The following is a 15275-nucleotide window of genomic DNA, read 5'->3' on the forward strand; positions in this document are numbered from 1 at the left end:
ATGGGAGAGAGAAAAAGACACAGACACGACACAGAAGAAAGAGAGAAAGACAGGAAGGTCGTGAAGAGAAAGGACACCAAAGGGAGAGAGAAGTTAGAGGAGAGATGGCGAAGGATGATGCTTACTAATCTAGAAAGAATTTCATTTTTGGCAACTGATGTACTGAACTCTGAAGGACTAACAAAGTGCTTTAAGGAGGGGTAGAATTGTAGATGATAAAGAAAACCCTGAGCTGTGAAATTTTGAATGCCGTGCTGACGTCTGTTCCTCTGTTTCAGTGCTGAAGTGGCTGATGGCCAGTGCAGGCAGGTCTTTTTCTACTGCTGTCCCTGAGCAGCTCCAGCTGTTACCCCTGCTGTTCAAGGTGTGTGGCATCTGTCCCATGCTGTCAGTTTGTTTTGTACTTGACCTGGTTATCGCGCTCAGGAGCACGTAAATCCTGATTCTAGACTTCGTTATTTGGGTGTGCAAATTAAATTTAAGCATGTTCTAATATACTTCTGTACTTAAAGTATTGCTAAATATACTTTCTCTAAATTTTATATATACAATACAGAACATTTAAAGTAATTAATTTAATTTCTTTAACCAAACTTTAGTTTTCTAAATAATGTAACAAACAAAAAGAGCACACTAAATAGAAAAGAGTAGACTACTTAAATAGCTTTTAGAACAAGGGAAAGCATTTATTTTAAGTAGCTCATTTTTATTTTTTTATTTTTAGAGGTGTAGATTGTTCATGTAAAAAAGAAATCTCGTAAACTTCATTTTAAGTTACCATGCATTATTTTAGCAAAAAATATTCTGTATTTGTTTTTAATGAAAGTAGAAAAGGTTTCATCCACTGTGTACATTTTCGGAGTAAGAGACCTTCCTGTCTTCACAATACTATGGTAAATGTCCCGTCAGATTGCACCTGTAGAAAATGATGACAGCTACGATGAACTGAAAAGAGATGCCAAGACCTGCTTGTCACTTATGTCTCAGGGACTGCTGTATCCACAGCAAATACCAATGGTGCTACAAGTTCTCAAAGAGGTGAGAGTCCTAGGAAACAAGGAAGGTGCATAGCAGAAACCGGAGAACATTCTGGAGAACAAGGATGGAGAGAAGATGTTAAAAGTATAGTTTACCTCAAACAGAATCTGCTGCAGTGCCAACTCCTGCTGCAAGATGGTGATTGTTTTACATTAACTCACAAGAAAATCTGAGCCCCTCTGTTTTCAAAAAACTTGAAAACCTGGTTTTGTGATCTTTTTCTGGTCCCTGTAGGCGGTAAATGGGTGTTCCTGATGCGTTGTTGTGTTCTCTTATCCTGACTGACAGATAGCGGGAAGCAGCTCCTGGCATGCACGGTACTCAGTGCTGACCTATCTCCAGACCATGGTCTTCTACAACCTGTTCACCTTTCTGAGCAGCGAGGAGGAGGTGCAGGATGTGCGATGGCTGGTCGTGAGGCTACTGGAGGATGAGCAGCTGGAGGTGTGTGACCTCCATCCTTTCCTGTCACCTGTAAAGAGTGCTTCGCTGCGTGCTGTGTCTGGGCACACTCCCTTCCATAAAGTAACACTGCAGACTCTCCTTTAACTGAAGCCCAACACCCTCCTTGACACTGCAGCTTAGCATGGGATTAAGGAAGTATCTGAACACTGTGTGCTGTGCTTATTTGTGCTGGGTTTTAATTATCCCATGAGATCCCTAATTGATAATAATGAATACCCAGGGTAGAGCTTCCTAACATAGAGGTTGGAAAAAAAACATGATCTTCATTTTCTTCTGGTAGTTCTCCACTCAATTGTAAATTAATTAGCTGCCCCAGCATGGAATTCAGACCCCTTTTTGTTAATAAAAAGTATGGATCCTACTACATATATTTATCTACTGCTGCTATGTGATACTGATCACAGTCACACCTGTGTAGCTAATGACATTAGGTTTTTGGAATATCTCTTAGGTAGATGACTGTTAATTTTACTATTTTAATTATGCTTAAGTTGCAGATGTCTTTAACGTTCCAAGTGGCAATATACTATTCTGGCAGTAGTACATCCTTCATGGGTTTTACAACCTAAAATATGTAATTGATTACTTTTGAGCAATAGAAGGTCCCAGCGAGTATTGTTGGAGTTTTGATTAACCGTGTGCCTTTCTAATTCTAGTGCTTTTCAGTAATGTTCTTAAGAAATGTAGATGAAGATAGGCATAATGAATTCAGAGAACTGTCAACCATTACCCTAATAATTAAAAAAAGTTCAGGGCTGCGCCTGTCTCCCATCAGCTCAAGAGGCTATGAAGATAAATTAAATTCTTCCAAATGCTCAAGTAGTGTTGTCTCATGGAATCATATATGTTTTTACAGTGTACTCTGTCTTGTCAGACTTTGCGGATAGCCAGCCATGTGGCGTTTTCCTGCTGAAATGTGGTAATTGCTTCTGCTGTTGGTAATATGGCTTCTACAGTTGCGGTCTTTGGGTATTGGAATTAAGCTAGTTTAGGACGGACATTAAAGTAAGTTGACATTGTGCTATGTAAGCAAGTGTGTGTGTCGTGTGTGCAGCCAGCACTGCCTGGCTAGTGCTGGCGCAGTCTCTCCTCTCCTGAATCAGCACTGCCCCCACTCACAGCCAGGGATCTGCTGATCTGGCTGTTGCTATGGAAACCTCAGGGCTACAGGAGCTGTTCTGCTGTCATGGCAAATGCAGTGTGATCGAAGATGCGGAGATAGGTTTTCAAGTTGGGGAGGGGAATTCAGATAGACCTGAAAATATTTTTCTTACAGAAACAGAAATGCTGAATTTTCACTGCAGTTTTTTCCCCAAGACATTTCAAGGTTTTCAGGGTTTTTAAAGATGCCTTCACTAGCGTGTACTGATATACACAAAGATTATAGACAGTTAAACAGAACCCCAGTTTAAAAAAGAAAACTTAATTATTCTAGAGACAAGTAGCAATGAACAAACTGGAATACGGTTAAGGCTAGGAACATGTAAATTCCACACTGAAACATAGAAAAAAAGAAGTAAAAAACAGCGTTTCTTCTAACACATCCATTCTGTGTTGAATGACTGTTAGAATTGCTTCAATGGCCTATGAACGTATCCTGTTTCCTTTAGTACCATTGGTAGGATACCATCGTGCCCTGGGGAGTTATTAACTTGAGTGCTTTCAATACCCGAAACAGTTCTGCCTCTACTATGCGAATACCCAAGGCATGTTGACTTCTGTAGTGAACACTTGAGTGTATTACTTACTATACATTTTACTTCAGCCTTTTGGTTTTTTTTTGTTATTACAGTAATGAAAGAACCATTTATAATTTATTTTAGCCTCCGTTGCAACATTCCTTTTTCTCTCTTAGCATTTCTAATATGTGTTTTTAACTATAGGCAGTTGGAATACTTTTTTTAGCATTTCATTAACTCAGCACCTAAGATAAATCTGTTCATTGCTTTAAGTTGAATCTGTTAAAACTGTTGTAGCCAATTCTTCACCAAATATCTGCCATATCCCAATTTACTTTTCTTAAGATATGTCTTATTCCTTCAAAGTCTGCTTTCCTAAAATTGTAAACTTTGATTTGGACTTAACCTGTTCTTTTTCAAAGTGGAAAAAACACCATATTCTGATCACAGTTCCCAAAGCTGCCTGAATGTTGGTTTTATTAGGTTTTTAGACTGCTCTTCAGATACACCTGACCCTAATGTTTTGTCATTTATTTTCATTGAAACTTGTGAAAGAATTGTGTGGCTGGAATGAAGGAAAGGGGGGGCTCGTTGTGGGATAATAGTGGTTAATTAATGTGGTGCTTGCAGCATCACTCTTTGCTCATGAGCTGCAGTTGAACATTATGTTCAGCAACATAATTAAGATTTTCCTAATTTACATGCAGTCTATTCTTTATTTAAAGTGTAAAATTAATACATATTGAAACTCTTTTACTTGCAAGAGTAGACTCTTAATGTTTTTATATGTTAAGCATTGAACACCATGATTCCTAGAGTGGTTTTAAAGATGGGGGGGGTTACTTTCACTCTGTTGGTAGCCGTGATTGTTTTTGACTAAGGATTTCCATAATACATTTTTATTTTTATCCCTCGTGACGTTTTCTTTTGAATAGCCCCATGAGGTGCCCGGTGAGTACACAGGCTGTGATTGCAGTGGTGGCAGAAGAGGGTTGTGGGGCTGCCTGCTGGGGGCAGTTGCAGGGGGACTCATTACAGTTTAAAGACAGAATACTGTAGCCCAGTGTGAGTGCAGGTTCTCTCTGTCTGTCTCACTCTGTTTCTCTCCTGTAAAGGGCAACTCTGACGTACAGAAATCCCAGTGCCACACAGGGATGACATTTGGGGCACAGCTCATGTGTGTATTTTTGTTTGTGTGCCAGGTGAGAGAGATGGCCGCCACCACCCTCAGCGGTTTTCTACAGTGCAATTTCCTTTCCATGGACAGTCCCATGCAGGCCCACTTTGAAAAGCTGTGTAAGACACGTCTGCCGAAAAAGAGGAAAAGAGACCCAGGGTCTGCGGTGGACACCATTCCCCCTGCAGGTACACAAAATGCAGAGGTCACTCAATTTAGGGCCTGCTTTTGGTGGGTCTTCAAAACTGTGCTGTACTCCTTCGCTGGATTTATGGGCTAGGAAACTGAAGTTTTCTATTGCATGATGTCATATTGTTTGTCATTTAAAAAAAAACAAAGTAGATTAAAAAAGTCCGTAGTTGTTAAGTGGATTTGTAGTAACAATCATCCAGTGGTTTTGGGGAATTTGGTTAGTTTAAGTGCTGCCTGCTGCAGTGACTAATGTCTTATGTCCTCTCAGACCTGGTGAAGCGCCATGCTGGGGTGCTGGGTCTGAGTGCCTGTATCCTGTCTAGCCCCTATGATGTCCCTACTTGGATGCCACAGCTGCTCATGGACCTCAGTGCACATCTGAATGACACTCAGCCCATTGAGGTATGATTTCTGCTCCTGGCCACTTAACTGGAGGTTGATATACTTAATATCATTTTGTCTTCCTCAGATGCTCTTGCCATGTAGAGGTCACATGTAGCTAAAGTTTTTTGGTATTATACACAAAGTGATAAAAATGTATTTTCTTCTGCTCATTCTAATCCATTTGTGTATGTTTTTTTACTAGATTGACCTCCTAGATACTAGATTTAATTATGCAAATAATGACCTATGACAAACTGAATGATTTCCCTCTGTGTGTCCTCAGATGACAGTGAAGAAGACTCTTTCCAATTTCCGCAGGACGCACCATGACAACTGGCAGGAGCACAAGCAACAGTTCACAGATGATCAACTTCTAGTTCTCACTGACCTGCTGGTGTCCCCTTGCTACTACGCATAGATGGGTACCTGTCAATACTGTTACAATCTGACACTGTTGCTGTTCTGAAGCACTTTAGAAAAATGTGTTTTCACCCCAATCTTTAATTAGATTCCTTTTACTCATTTTTTTTGCTGCTTTCTGAGTATGAATTAATGACAAATGCAACAAGTCATGTGGTCAGAAATGTGTAGTTGTGAGGTTTCACATACAAAAGTATGCTATGTGTGCACACGTAAGCACATTGGTCTGTTTGCTTTAATCACACTGGAACAGAACTGCAACTACAACAGTAAAAGAGGCAGCATAAGCATACATTGGGACATTTCCTGGCTGGAATGTCACAACATGAAGCATCTAAAACATTCATTGCCCTTTCATTCACCATTGCTATACACTGCAGCAGTACAGTAATCCCTTAACAACCACAAGTGTTACCTTCATAAACTCTTGCTGTAGGTAAATTCACGGTTGATAAACATAGCACCTTATGGGAAAAAATAGGGTTAGGATCTGACAACAAAAGTCAAGATCCAATTAAAATTAATTTGGAAAACTTAAAAAAAAAAAGTTTGAATGATTTAATCAATTGAAAGTAAGGTACATTACCATGTTCCAAACTCGCATTCGAGTTCCCAGAAATTGCGTTGTAATGTGATGTACGAGTGAATAAAAACGGACATTTCACCACAGAAATCTTCCAATGTGATCTGCATACAGAGTTAACAAGTAGTATTTGTCAGAAAAAATGTGTTGAAATCTAATGCAATATTTCTATTGGATTTAAAGCCTGCTTGTTTACAGTGTCATAGGGCCGTACCGGATGTTTTGTTTCTTCATTCGGAATCGCACAATATGGCGCTGCGCATACCTGGAAATTTAGTTTATTTTGTGGTATAAATTGGAGATTTTACAAGTTACTGTGCACATTTTACTTTTATTGCACTCATCAGTGCTGATGCTTTCTAACCCTGAAATATGAAAATAGTGTTGCAGTTCTCATTTAAGCAACATTGCACTTATCATGCACTTTAATTTTTCTACCAAACTCGTCACAGATCTAGATCACTCAGCAACACTGAACTATTCCCACTATCTCTCACATGTAGGAAACATTTTAATTCATTCGTTATTGTTATTTAACTAAAACCTATTACTTTTATTTAGGAAATCTCTATTGCATGTTTTTGCATAACCATCAAAGCCCAATTCAGTCATATACACTAATATGTGTAAACACTTTAAAAATGCGAGAAAAGCCGTGAACATGTCTACTTACAAAAGAGGCTGACTGAGGAAAAATAAGATCGCACTTCATGGCTGCTCTCTCTCCTCTTCTGGTGAAATGAACTCTCAGGCCAGCACGCATTAGAACACATGGATGATCAAAATGTGGGGGTTGCACAAGGTAAAATAGCAAGGGATTACTGTACTACCATCTGAAATTAAGAATTTGTAATAAACCCAAACTCGTTCAATTGCAAAAAAAAAAACTCTTTCAATTGCTTGTCAGAAAAGATATCTCCCACTAAGAGGATTGGTTGGTTTGGAAGAAACACATGATGGATCAGTTTCAGCAGCTGCTTCTTTACATGTACTTGCACAATGGAAAACCCATTAAGTGTCAGTAGGTGCCCTTACTAAAGTTAACAACCTTCACCTGCTGCACAATTGCTATTACCACATCAAAATACACAACCACCCCCTGGATACTAACAATGGGGTGGAGTTAGCTGTGGTCTTATTTTACAGTATTAATAATATCTCCAGTCTTAGAGATCAACACTCCAGGAGATTGTGTAGATCTCATTTAATCACTGATATCCACTCCTGTAATTAGCTTCTAAAGTATTTGAGGATAGTATTAAACTGATATCCTGTTAATAGTAGCCTTTAACAAAACTTGTGTTTTGTGATTGATGTTATTCTGGTATTCACATAGGTACAAATTCTGTCCCTTGGTGTACTACAAAACAACAATCTGCTGCAAAAGATAAAGTAATTATTGAACATCTGTTTATTAGCAGTGGACAGATAATACTAACGTAGGGTTATGTATAGTTATATCAGTGAAACATGCATCTGTGGTTAATTTTTTGTCTTCCACTCATTACAACATGTTTACTGTTAATTTTTAGATGCTGTATGAACCTCTTCTGGTGATGCTGTTTTTGGAGGAATATCCACACAAGAAAATTTGTTTAATTTTTACTTTTTTAGTCACCTGGTTTGTATGGACACGGACAGATCACATTGACTTGCCACAAATGGAGGGTTTACACAGGATTTCTTCCCCACAAAGAGCCACAGTCTTTCCAGAAGTGGGAAAACAAAATACTTATATATCTTGGAAATAAGAAACATTTATTTATGTATTTAGCACTTGTTTACGTTTTTAATATACTTAATATTTAAGGTTAACAGAGGCAGAAAGAAATAGTCTGCCAAGTTTGTAATATTCCTGTACAGTTTTGCTTGCAAGAGTGCTTGGACTGCTTGGAGATGGCAGCAGCTGATTATTTGACAGACATCTAAAGTGTTGTGTATAGGTGTAAAAGAGTTGTACAAATTGAAAGATTTGCCACTAACCAATTATGTTGTACATAATGTAATCTTTACTGTAATGTATCTTTGGATATATTCCTTTGTAAAGATTTGCATTAGTCAATGGTTTAAACTGTATAGTGGTTATTTTAGATACTCAGATCATATGCCATATTAACAAGTTTTATTTTTTTTGATTTTTTTTAAATATATATCTATTTTCAAAAGTGCTTTTTACTCCTTGAAAGTATCGCCGAGGTAAGCCATAGCTTTGGTTTGTGATTAGATTTCAGTGATCGGCATAATGTGGAGTGCATGTGACTATCCTGACACTGAAATGCACAGCAGTGCTCTGCTGGTTTTGCATTGTTTCTCTCTGCACTCTGTGGTTATGATGGCATATGACTGGGATATCAATTCAGCTTCTCCGTCCAGAGCAGACAACACATTAAATTCATTTCAGAGTATTAATGCTTCACCATTATTTTTTTTAACTTGGTAATTCTTCAATATGTGTGGTGAACTTAATTTAAATATCTCAAAAACATTGTTTGCCATATTTCATTTGTTAATGGTTTGGGTTATTTTTTAAACACTTGAAGCAAATTTGAGTACTTTCTCTGTTTTGTACTTCACAGATGTCCAGACCGTGTTCTTAACCACTATATAGTGTAGTGCCAAAAATGCAGTGATTTTTAGGTGTAGTTTGCTTATTTAAAAGACAATAAATGGATTGTTTATTACAAATGCTGCATCTCATTATTTAACCATGGCTCATCTATACTTATTGATTTCCTGTAAATTCTGATACATGGATGAAGTTTGTAATGGTTCCGGAGAGTGTTTCTAACTTTCTGCACAGCTAAATCAATAAAAAAAAATATTGGAATGTATTGTTGTTGTCCTGATAACAGTATCATTCTATAGTGTTGCAATGATAAGTGGTGCTTTAGCCTTAACATTGCTTATCTTGCACATCGGCTGTTAAATTCACACAGCTTGTCACAGCAGAGCATTTGCACTCTCCACCTTTCACAGGTTCCAGGCACACAAAGATAAATGGAAAAGCAGGCAGCTTGTCAAAGACAAGTTTACGTTGAAAGACTCTTATTCAATATATCATTTACATAGTCTTGATTTAAATTCACTGTAGTTAAATATTCAGGGCCCTTCAGAGAATTAGCTGGAATTCAAATAATTTCTCTCTTTTATAGCTAGGTATAACTGTAGGTAGTTGTAGTTCAGGTGGGTAGCTGCGTCAGCATGCGTAGGCTGCAAAGGAACAAGTAATAGGTTTATTCCATGCTGAAAAAAAGAAGAAAGAGAACACAACGTTTCGGCCGTGGAGCCTTCTTCAGGTGGGTAACTGTAGGTATAACTGTTGTGTTGTTAGGGAGTTGCTTTCTTGGTTTAGTTTCCATGGCTCACCAATATTTTAGTTAACCAATAGTTCAGAAATGTTTTCTTTAAGTGAAGAAAATGCAGGAATATGATTGGAATTCTTTGTGAATTATGAGCTTTCTTCATTATAGTGTCATTATGCTATTCTGACGTAGTGAGCATGCCTCTAACCATTTCTGCTGCAGACAAAACTTAATTATGATTGTGATTCTGCAAGCTGACAAATACTGACAAACATGATATTTCCACTTCATAAGAAAAAATATGGGAGATACCGGTTAGAGAACATGGCTCAAAGCTGCCATATGGGAGTATAGTAGGTGGGCACCCTGTAAAGTCATGGTGTCACAGTGGTTCTGCATATTGTCCAATGGAACAATCAACCTATTTTATCTTTTTATTCATATTCATCAACACTCCTCAGCACTGACCAGCAACAACAAAAAATGTCGGAGACACAGTAGCACTGAGCAAGTAAGCAGATCTATCCAGACTCTATTACATAACACAGAAATATTGACAAAAACTCCAGTGTTCACAAGTATGCTTCCACACACAGATGGAGTTGCACAAAGGGCCTTGGGTTGTCTTGCTTTGGCCCTGTGTGAGGGAAGAGGCTGCCAGGTGGGCAGGCCTAGAGGGGAGGCTGCAGGAGATTCAGCTGTGCAAAGTTAAACTGATTGCAGTGTGGTGTTCCTCCTGGTTCCCATGGTGATCCCTTTGCCTCACTTCATGCTCTTCATTTCCTGAATACAAGACCTGAATTCTAATAGTTTGTTTTTCTGCTGCACACACTGTATTCAGGCGTAACTGCAGGAGACAACAGCCCCCTTCATTTCCAATCTCTCTCCACCTCTTGTTGTTTTGCGTATGTACAGTATATAAATAAAAAATATCTGCAGCTCTGTCCTCTGTTTAAAGTAGCGAGGGAGGGGATGTTGTGCTGTTGTTGATTTCTGAGTAAACCTGTTCTGTTTAATACCTACAAATCTTGAACATTTGCAGTGAACATTAATAAAGTTTTTTTTTTTACACTTTACAGGATTACAGACAAGCCTAACTCAATTTTACTGCTTCCTACCAAACAAGTGCTATACTGTACCTGTATATGCTTTTTTTTTTCCAAATCTATGAAGCATGAAAGGTTTGGTTCAAACCTTTAGAAAGTTAGTATTTACCAAGATTTCAAGGCATCTACATGGTACACAGGTCCCGTGCAGATAAATGATATAAGTAAGGTTTTACTGAAATAAAACGATCTAGTCAGATCTCAGACGATAGACAATGCTGAGCCAGCTCAGATCTGGCATGGAGATCTCCATAGAAAGCCAGCCTGCTATCGCATGTATTGTCAGTAGACCAGTTGATGACATTCTTTACGTCAGACCAGAATTTCAAAAATCCATTGCACCAGTACTAGAGAAGGTGTCCTTCAGATGAAGTGTTAAACCAATGTCTTGAATAATTTGTCATTAAAGAGCCTGTAAATAAGGACAGTGGTGTCCTGCCAAATTTCCAGGGTACATGCACCCTACTGTAAGAGTAAATAGCACTCTTAGAGTAATAGTAGTAGTAATAGTAAATAGCTTTGACAAACAAGTCTGAGATGGTTTGTGATTAAAAATATAAAATTCAGAATATTATTAGTTATCCTTCTTATACAACATGGCATATTAGCATAGCAATACTGACAGTAATTTCTCACAATCTTTATAAACATGAATCTATTCCAGTCTGACCTATTAGCATGGTAATACTGGCAGTATTTTCTCTCAAGGCAGGTACCTTGTAATGATGTAGGTTAATATTTAATAGAAACGTATTGTCTTTAGGGATGACTCACTGATAAAATGAATTTGATTTGATTAAGCAACAGGGCAGGTGGGTGCTGCTGTGACTAGTACTAAGAGGCAGAGTGGAGTCTCAAAAATGCAAGATGCTGTGATGATGTCTTTAGAAAATGAGAGATTAATCAAAGTTGAATACATGATGAGAAAGCATGGGGAATGGGGTCTAGGTTGGTCCATAAGAAGTGTCCCACAAACATCAAGCTAAGCTGTCAGATGGTGCTTGTATATTTTTCCGTTACATCTTGTTATGTTCGGTAGTGCAGCCCTTCCCTCTAGGAAGTTCTGCTGTGGCCAATAGCCAGCAGAAAAACAAATTGTGGCAGTTCTCCCGCCCGTGCAAGAGAAAAGAGGTGAATTTTGAGTCCCTCACGAATGCTGGTCACGTTACAGCCCTGGGGGAAAAAGATCGAGGCAGTGTTCGTACGGTGCCAAATTGCAGATATGGGCAAAAATTAAATTATGCAGATTTGCTTTAGACTGATCTTTAGGAGAATATATTTTCAGTATTTTATATGCATACTGTACATATGCATGAGGTATAAACACGTATACATATGTCACAGACGCACGCAGCTCTACTCGTTTTAAAGCAGATGTGACAGGTGATTGTGAAATGTAGAGTGACCAAAATGTGACCCCACTTGCTTGCTTTTCAACCACCCCTCCGCTCCCCTCCCATCTCTCTGCACACACTCAGACACACACCCCTCTCTCCTCTCCCTGTGTCGGCTGTAGCCAAGCTGCAGGATCATGTATCCAGGTTTACAAATAAGGTTGGTGCTGCGCGCAGACGTCGGCTGTGACTTCACAACCCTCTTCGCATCTCCTGCCTGGAGGACACCATCGACTACTGCAGGAAAATCTCCTGAAAATGGAAGAAATTATGAGCGCGGAGTGGCTCCAGAAATTGTCACCGAAAGATGCCGCAGGCAAGTGCAATATTTAACGTAGTCCCGGTTCTTTTCAATTCGTTGTTTTGACTGTGCTTTTATTTAAAAAAACGTATAGATTATTTTCTCCATACGCGCTACAACGAAGATTGGGGGAGATTTAATGTCACATCAATTGTTTGCAATTTTCCTCCTCATCCTCCTCCTCTTTAATACTGCGGTCTCACGCGCGGATAAAGTATGTGCGCAAAAGCCTTTTACAAAATCTTACCGAAATGTACTTATCTTCTTTTGTAAATTCTGTGTATGGTATATCTTATGGGAAGTTAAGATCGAAAATCCTTGGTATGTATATGAGATATATGTATATATGTTACCGCACGCCCATCATCTGCAGAAACGGTGATTACAAATCTATTCCTGTGGTGGTGGGGTGTTGGATCGTTGTGCGGCTGTTCTGCGTTGGGAGTCAAGGGTCGTACGTTTCAAATCGTTTGTGCTGTCTTGCTGTTGTGTCATGTGCTGTTACGGTGTTTCTCAAGTGATTAATATCTACGTTAATTAAATCGCAGTAGTAACTTTTTTTGAGTGTGAGGGTTTCTAATCAGGCACGGAGGTCTAACACATGAACATCGGTTCTTAACATATCTCCTGTACGCACTTCCTTAAATTGTATTTAATGCAATAAATAATGTATGTCGTTTTATATATATATATGTCTCAGTATGGTAACGAATATATAGCATGTAGAGTAGTTAGAAGTTCAGTATTGGCATTCAGTGATTACAGGATATCGTTTTAGGGAGACGTTGATGAACATCTCAATGGTTTAAAGAAATTTGCATTGATATTTACAACTTTTGTCCTTATTAAAGATTTCAATGCTCATTTTCCAAAATATTTAAGCAGTTTGATCATTTTCATCATTCTTTCAGCGTTTGCTTTAGGTGTCTTGGCTTCCCGGTTCTTTTCATGCATTAATATACCCCGTTTACCCTTGCCTTACCCGATGTAATTAATGTAAGACAAAGTGGAGATGTATTTCAATGTTAATTAGGTTAATAGGATCTAATTACGCCTGCCACCATAAAATAAAAAATATTTTCTGTGTTTATTTCCTTTATACTATCAGGAGGAAAATGTACTACTGTTTTATTTCTGCAGGTGCACCTAACTGATGCCGGAGTAGCAACAGTCTACTGTTGTCTCTAAAACACTCATGGGAAGTACGTCTATCTTGTGATACAGACCTCCACGAAGATGAACATCAGTACCCCCAGCATGCAGCTGGCTGAAGAGAGCCTGCAGGAGACCTACAATGGAACAGGAAACCTGGTTTTGCCTAGTGGGGCTCTAATCCACACTGCTACTCTAGTTACCTGCTCGTTCCTGTTGGTCATCATATTCTGTCTTGGCTCCTATGGTAACCTGGTAGTCTTTTTGTCTTTCTTTGATCCAGCTTTCAGGAAGTTCAGGACAAACTTTGACTTCATGATTCTGAATCTGTCGTTCTGTGATCTCTTCATCTGCTGCGTCACGGCACCCATGTTCGCCTTTGTGCTGTTCCTTGACTCAGGCAGTGGTGTGTCTAAAGAGTTCTGCTTCACCTTCCACTTGACTAGTTCAGGCTTCATCATCATGTCCCTCAAGACAGTAGCTGTGATTGCTTTGCACCGGCTCCGCATGGTCTTAGGGCAGCAGCCTAACCGCACTGCCTCCTTTCCCTGTACACTGATGCTCACTGTCTTGCTGTGGACCACCAGCTTCACCTTGGCAACCCTGGTCACCTTGCGTACATACCCCTGGAAATCTAGGGTCTGCCTGCCTCACTTTGGGCTCATTGGTGGTGATGGAAAGATAATCTTGTACTTATATCTGGTGGACTTTGCCTTCTGCGTGGGAATTGTATCTGTGTCCTATGTGATGATCGCTCAGGCACTGCGGAAGAATGCCCAAGTGAGGAAATGCCCCATCATCACCGTTGATGCCTCTCGGCCGCAGCCCCTTATTGCTACAGGCTTCGAGGGAATGCAATGCACTGTCCCTGCTCTCTATCGGAACCAGACGTACAACAAGCTTCAGCATGTGCAAACTCACCCATACACCAAAAAAATGAGTCAGACTGGCACTGGTGGGACCAAGTTCCAGCTGGTATCTTCAGTTAATCTGGCCACAGCAAAGGATTCGAAAGCAGTTGTGACCTGCGTGGTCATTGTGCTGTCCGTCCTGCTCTGCTGTCTTCCTATGGGCATCTCCCTGGTGCAGGATGTGCTCTCTCCAGAGAGCAGCTTCATCCTCTACCAGTTTGAGCTCTGTGGGTTCACACTAATATTCCTCAAGTCCGGGATTAATCCTTTCATTTACTCCCGGAACAGCGCAGGCCTGCGTCGCAGGGTGCTGTGGTGTCTGCAGTATGTGGCTCTTGGCTTTTTGTGTTGCAAACAGAAGACTCGTCTGCGTGCGATGGGCAAGGGCAGCCTTGAAGTCAACAGGAACAAGTCATCCCACCACGAAACAAACTCTGCCTACATGCTCTCCCCTAAGCACCAGAGAAAGCTAGTTGACCAGGCCTGTGGGCCCAGCCACTCCAGGGACAGCATACTGAGTCCCAAGGCAACAGGTGGCCACCAGCCCCATGCCCAAAGCAGTTCCACGCCCATCAACACCCGTATTGAGCCTTACTACAGCATTTACAACAGTAGTCCTTCCCAGGAAATCAGCTCACCTAATAGCTTGCAGCCTGTCAACTCTACCTTTGGCTTTGCCAAGTCCTATGTAGCCATGCACTATCACACACGCAAAGACATGCTGCAGGACTATGAGAGCACCTCTGCACGACAGATTCCTATGCCCTCTGTGTGAGACCTGGAGAGATGAGGCTTTCATGCAGGGCTTGATTCCTCTAAACTTTTCCATATGGCTTTGAACTCTGAATGAATGTATCTTCATGTCATCATTACTGTATGGTTTGGTGCCCCTTTATGAAATTTAATCTCTAACAAGAACCCAAAGTATTATTCACATGTTATGACAGTAAGACTGCCAGAATTCTATTTTTACATTGATATTGCATTTTGCATATTGTAATATTGAGATTCTATTGTCTTTTATTCCATAAAAAAGATTGTATCGTTGAGTCTCATACATTTTCTATTAACTAATTAAATGTATTACAAGTGCATTTCCTTTTAAATTTTGAAAATCTGTCCTTTTTACAACAAAACTACAGCAAAGGGCTTTTCTAAAACGATACTCTAA

At 39.7% G+C, this 15275-nt stretch overlaps 2 protein-coding genes across 3 annotated transcripts in view; both read left to right on the forward strand.

Annotated features, from left to right (window-relative positions):
* The window catches only part of psme4a (proteasome activator subunit 4a), a 38524-nt gene extending 29901 nt beyond the window's left edge, over positions 1-8623 (forward strand). For both annotated transcript variants that reach the window (XM_015363003.2, XM_006638625.3), the window contains 7 exons: positions 279-364; positions 910-1038; positions 1327-1482; positions 4385-4547; positions 4820-4953; positions 5219-5357; positions 7471-8623. In XM_015363003.2, the coding sequence (XP_015218489.2) occupies positions 279-364; positions 910-1038; positions 1327-1482; positions 4385-4547; positions 4820-4953; positions 5219-5353 (803 nt within the window). In that variant the 3' untranslated portion in view covers positions 5354-5357; positions 7471-8623. The remainder of the gene's footprint in view (positions 1-278; positions 365-909; positions 1039-1326; positions 1483-4384; positions 4548-4819; positions 4954-5218; positions 5358-7470) is intronic.
* Positions 8624-11688: 3065 nt separating this feature from the next.
* Positions 11689-15151, forward strand: gpr75 (G protein-coupled receptor 75). Its single transcript, XM_006638771.3, has 2 exons — positions 11689-12056; positions 13182-15151. The coding sequence occupies exon 2, from the start codon at positions 13278-13280 to the stop codon at positions 14877-14879; it is 1602 nt and encodes a 533-aa protein (XP_006638834.1). The 5' UTR covers positions 11689-12056; positions 13182-13277; the 3' UTR covers positions 14880-15151.
* The last annotated feature ends 124 nt before the right edge of the window (positions 15152-15275 follow it).

Source organism: Lepisosteus oculatus, chromosome 17, assembly GCF_040954835.1.
Source record: "Lepisosteus oculatus isolate fLepOcu1 chromosome 17, fLepOcu1.hap2, whole genome shotgun sequence".
In the NCBI taxonomy this organism is placed as follows: Eukaryota; Metazoa; Chordata; class Actinopteri; order Semionotiformes; family Lepisosteidae; genus Lepisosteus; species Lepisosteus oculatus.

What these genes read in the sequence shown, in the direction of transcription:
- gpr75 (XM_006638771.3), top strand. Translation starts at nt 13,278, where the DNA reads ATGAACATCAGTACCCCCAGCATGCAGCTGGCTGAAGAGAGCCTGCAG.